The sequence below is a fragment of the Parasteatoda tepidariorum genome, chromosome 1, assembly GCF_043381705.1.
Source record: "Parasteatoda tepidariorum isolate YZ-2023 chromosome 1, CAS_Ptep_4.0, whole genome shotgun sequence".
In the NCBI taxonomy this organism is placed as follows: domain Eukaryota; kingdom Metazoa; phylum Arthropoda; class Arachnida; order Araneae; family Theridiidae; genus Parasteatoda; species Parasteatoda tepidariorum.
Window position 1 is genome coordinate 18501977 of NC_092204.1, and position 4798 is coordinate 18506774.

Genomic DNA, 4798 nt, shown 5'->3' on the forward strand with positions numbered 1-4798 from the left:
ATTGTCATGTTTTTAGTGCATGAATCTGAATTGAACAACCTGATAATGCTCACTCTGGTTATTGTTATCTGGTTGCTCACTACGTGCTCTTGCGCGCCGAATCCAATCAATTAAAAATGAAAACTGTTGCCAGCGCGAGAAAAGAAATATCATCGGTTTTATTGATACATACATACATACGTACGTATTTGCGTTTTATATAATATAGATAAGCAGTTTCTGACAACGAACTCTTTTCTTGATTATATCAGCCACAATAAAAAGATCGAGAAATTTTTAGGTTCGATTTCAGAGGGTGGAAAATGAAGCCTGAAATTGAGAATGACTTGCAAAGTGCAGCAGAGTTGCACATGAGAGTGCGAGAAACTCACCAAACCCAACTCAGTAGACGGACGTGCAAGCTCGCAAGTATGTCATCAAACATGTAACATGATTGGTGCAATCATACGTTACGGAAAGAAGGTACGCCGAAATAGATTGTGGTTGACTGAATTGTGAAAACGTTGAATAGAACAATGTGGAAACCACGCTTTTGCATAATACGCAGCGAAACTCGACACGGAAAAGAAAGAAAAATTCACTTTATAAAAGAGAAAATTTAGCACTTTTTTTAGTACTTAAATTTGGTCCATGGTTCTCGAGGACAAAGAATATAATAAGTTTGCAAAGGAGACCAGCTTCTATATGGCTCCGTCTAAAACTGTTCTGAAGGCAGTTATTACCCCCTATAGAGATCTTTTGTGTATTGTAGGGAAAACAACTTGAAGGGCAACTTGCAGGGAAAACAACTTGAAAACAACTTGATTAATAATGCAATTGCAAATGGTTTTAAAATGAAAAAAGAAGAAAATAACAAGAACTTACCGATATAAAGTAAAATAAAATAAAAAAATAAGTAAAAATAAATTGACTAATCTGTTAGCTAAACTTGCTAAGATGAAAAATTAATAAAGTATGTGCTTTTAGTGCATTGTATAAAATAATTGGTAAAAATTATAACAATTTATAATTTACTCAATTGAATAAACCACACATACATCAGATAACAGACTTTCAGTGTACAAATTTAAACATGAGATGAAATGTTAAGAGTTTAATTTTCAAATTGAAACTACAAATGTATAATACTTACATTTTGGTAGCCAATGTATTCTTCTGAGTACCTTGAACACATTAAAACAACTCCAGCAAATGTTGTGGCAATGATAAAACCATTAATTGACTTAAAAAGAAAAGAAAACATATATTCATACATATATGCACAAGATTTCTTTTAAATTTTATTTAGTAACTTATGACAAATTCTTTAAGGAAAAGGTTTCCCCAATTAGGGTCTTAGGGTTGGGCTATTCCTAGCAGTTACATCATGGAAACTTTCGCGAAATTGGTCTGTCCCTTCTCAAGAATTTTGAGGAGCTGCAAAAAAATCTTTAACGTAATCCGATAGTAAAAATTTAGCAATCTTGATTCGTTTTAACAGATGATGCTATGCAGACTACACGTCAAGTAATCTTTTAATTGGGATCTTGACTTTTTAGGACCTTTTGTGAAAGAACGATTTCTACGTCTTAAAATTAATAAGAGAATCTATTCCTGTATCTAAGAATTAATACAGAAAAACTTGCATGACAATGAGACATTCTATTGTCTACATTCTACAGGTCAAAGACTCTGCAAATATTTAATTCCACATGCCATGGTGTCGTTGATGATATATTCGATCTTTTTATTGAACTAAAACAAAGTAACAAAACAAACAAAGTAGAAAAACAAAATTTATTTTTAATAAAAAAAATAGGTAAACATATATCGAGAAACAGATACAAATAAAACCTGAGGAAAACTAAACAACTACATCGATAAAAAGTTTCGCCCGTGATAAATTTAATAACAAAATGTGATGATAGTAATCTCTAAAAAAACTTTCCTTGGACTGAACAAGCGAATAGAGTTGTTCAAAAATTAAAATCTGTTGTGGTCATAACAGAATTTGCTGCCAGATAATTTTGAATGTGTAAAGCTCGTGTTAGAATTTTTTAATCTGATCTTTCGTATCACACAGATTTTTAATTACTCATAGACTAAAATGATAAAAATGCAGAAGTATTAGTCGAGAAATGAAATTATAAGTTATGTAAAGCCTTCTGTATCCTTGAAAAAAGTGGCTTTTTCTCCCGAATAAACACGTGTAAAATTATCAGGATCCGAATATACACCGAAGAGCCATTACATTATGACCACCCTGCTAATAACATGTAGGACCACCTTTAGCCCTCAAAACTGCTAGCACCTGCCGTGGCATTGATTCCACAAGGTGCTGATAGGTAGTCTGAGGTATCTGGTACCAAGCGCTCACCAACTGGTCCTGCAATTCCCTCACATTGCAAGGGGGTAGCATGGCAGCACGAATTTGGTTTTCCAAGTAGGACCACAAATGCTCTATTGGATTAAGGTCAGGTGAATTTGGGGGCCAAGACATGACTTGAATGTTCCTCGACGATTCGACCCTTATGACCTAGTGCATTATCCTGTTGGTAAACACCATTCCCCGCAGGAAAAACTGTTGCCATGAATGGGTGAACCTGGTCTGCAACTATGTTAAAGTAGCTTACAGACGTCAGGGATTGTTCTATGAGGATCATGGGTCCTAATGTGCCCCATGAAAACATTGTTCCAGGGCGAGAAACCATGAAAACCTGGGCGGGTCCATTGTTATAGATGGAGGGTGATCATAATGTAATGGCTCTTCGGTGCATATGCTTTTATTTTATGCAACCTCATTCTTAAATTTAAAATATCACTGAAAATATTGCGCGCTCTCATGTATGACGTGAATGCATAGTTTTCTAAACAAATGTTAAATGCATGCCACGAAGCATAGTTTTCTAAACAAATGTTAAATGCATGCCACGAAGCATAGTTCTCTAAACAAATGTTAAATGCAGGCCACGAAGCATAGTTCTCTAAACAAATGTTAAATGCATGCCACGAAGCATAGTTCTCTAAACAAATGTTAAATGCATGCCACGAAGCATAGTTATCTAAACAAATGTTAAATGCATGCCACGAAGCATAGTCGAACTGAACATGCCTCGAAACTGATAAATGAAATTTCGAAATTAAATCGATTTGCAGCAATAAAAATTTTTTTGTAATGCACATAAATATTGACAGAACCGTCGAATTGATGGACAAATATTTGTCCTGCGATGAAGTTTGAAAGAGAAGAACAGCACCAGAAATGCAAAACAGATAACTACTCTACTTGAATTTGAAATTTACTTCAACTAATGAATGTTACTTAATGAACAAAAAAACAGACCACCCTTTATAACTTTTGATCTAATGATCGGATTTTCACGTTCTAGGACTCAATCTTAATGGTTCGAGGGGATGACCTCAAATGTGATAATTAATTGCTACGGACGATGTTTAAAGTAACGAAATCCGACACAAAAATGTTCTTTCTTTGAATAAACATGCCTTTTTTTTCTCCATCGGAATCAGATTTTTGGTCCCCAAAATATAGGGGGTATCCGCAATCTGGAAAACATTGTCCCCACAGATTAGTTAGGAGAGCAATCCAAAGTTTGGACCTCATATTAAGTTCATTTTTTGCTCATTTCGCCATTTCTCAAGAACTGTTCTCACACCAAATTCTCTTATACAATTATAAAATTCATTTATCCAAAGGTAATTCCATGCATAAAAATAAATTTCATTAAATATTTATAACTTTTTCATCATTTAATTTAATAATAGTCGAAACAATTTTCAATTCTAATGTATACAATTTTTAACTTCATTTTAAGCAATGTAATTTTGCATAGCGAAATGCGAAATCGGTCGAATAGTTCCTGAGAAAACGAATCTTAACGAAGCCGTATTTTTAAAATTTGATTTCTCAGGAACTATTTGACTGATGTCGCTCAAAATTTTCCTTGTAAAGTGGCCTCCTTTAAAATGCTGTAAAAATTGTATGCCTTATAATTCAAATTTTTTTTCGATAACTTTAAAATAAAATACAAACTTTTAAAATTATTTAATACAATACATACCTATGGAGAAACAAATTTTATAGTTGCGTGTAAAAATTTTTCAATTGACTTAAAGTTTGCGAGATATGACGCAATACGCAAAAAATAAAATTATCATTATGGGGTCCGAACTTTAGACCGCTCTCCTGATCAAACTGCGACTACCCCTATATTTTGAGGGTCAGAAATCCAAATCCGTCGAAAAAAAGGTATGTTTATTCAGATATCGGATCAGATTCAGATCAGATTCGGTATGTAAGTTCATGTTAAGTACGTTTTTGTGACTGATTTATTAATTTAAAATATCGTCTGCACTTATTAATTAGTATATTTGAGGCCACCCCCTCGAACCATTATGATTGAATCCTAGGACGTGAAGATCCGATCATTAGATCAAAAGTTATTCAGGGTGGTCCGTTTTTCCTTTTGCGCACTGTACGTACATTGATCTGAATGCACTTAAGTCTGAAATTATTAAAATTCAATATAATAACGCAGATCATTAAAAAAAAATTTTTTTTTAAATTTTTTTTATTGATGGTATATTTAAAAGTTCTTGTTTTCTTTTTCTACAATCTAAAATAAAAATAATAACTTAGAAATAATTTTAATGGTAATATCAATTCGTGTACTTTCAATTTATTTTTGTTCCTTCATTTCTTAAATTACCTTATAAAAGCGATAGGTAAAATAGATAAAAAATATATTATAAATTTTTTTAAATATTATAAAAATATATATATAAATAAAGTACATATATA

The 4798-nt window shown here is 32.6% G+C and overlaps 1 protein-coding gene across 1 annotated transcript in view; it reads right to left on the reverse strand.

Moving 5' to 3' along the window:
* The window catches only part of LOC107443515 (hypoxia-inducible factor 1-alpha), a 188800-nt gene that overhangs the window by 42493 nt on the left and 141509 nt on the right, over positions 1–4798 (reverse strand). The window contains exon 6 of the mRNA XM_071178536.1: positions 1116–1222. Coding sequence (XP_071034637.1) covers positions 1116–1222 — 107 coding nt within the window. The remainder of the gene's footprint in view (positions 1–1115; positions 1223–4798) is intronic.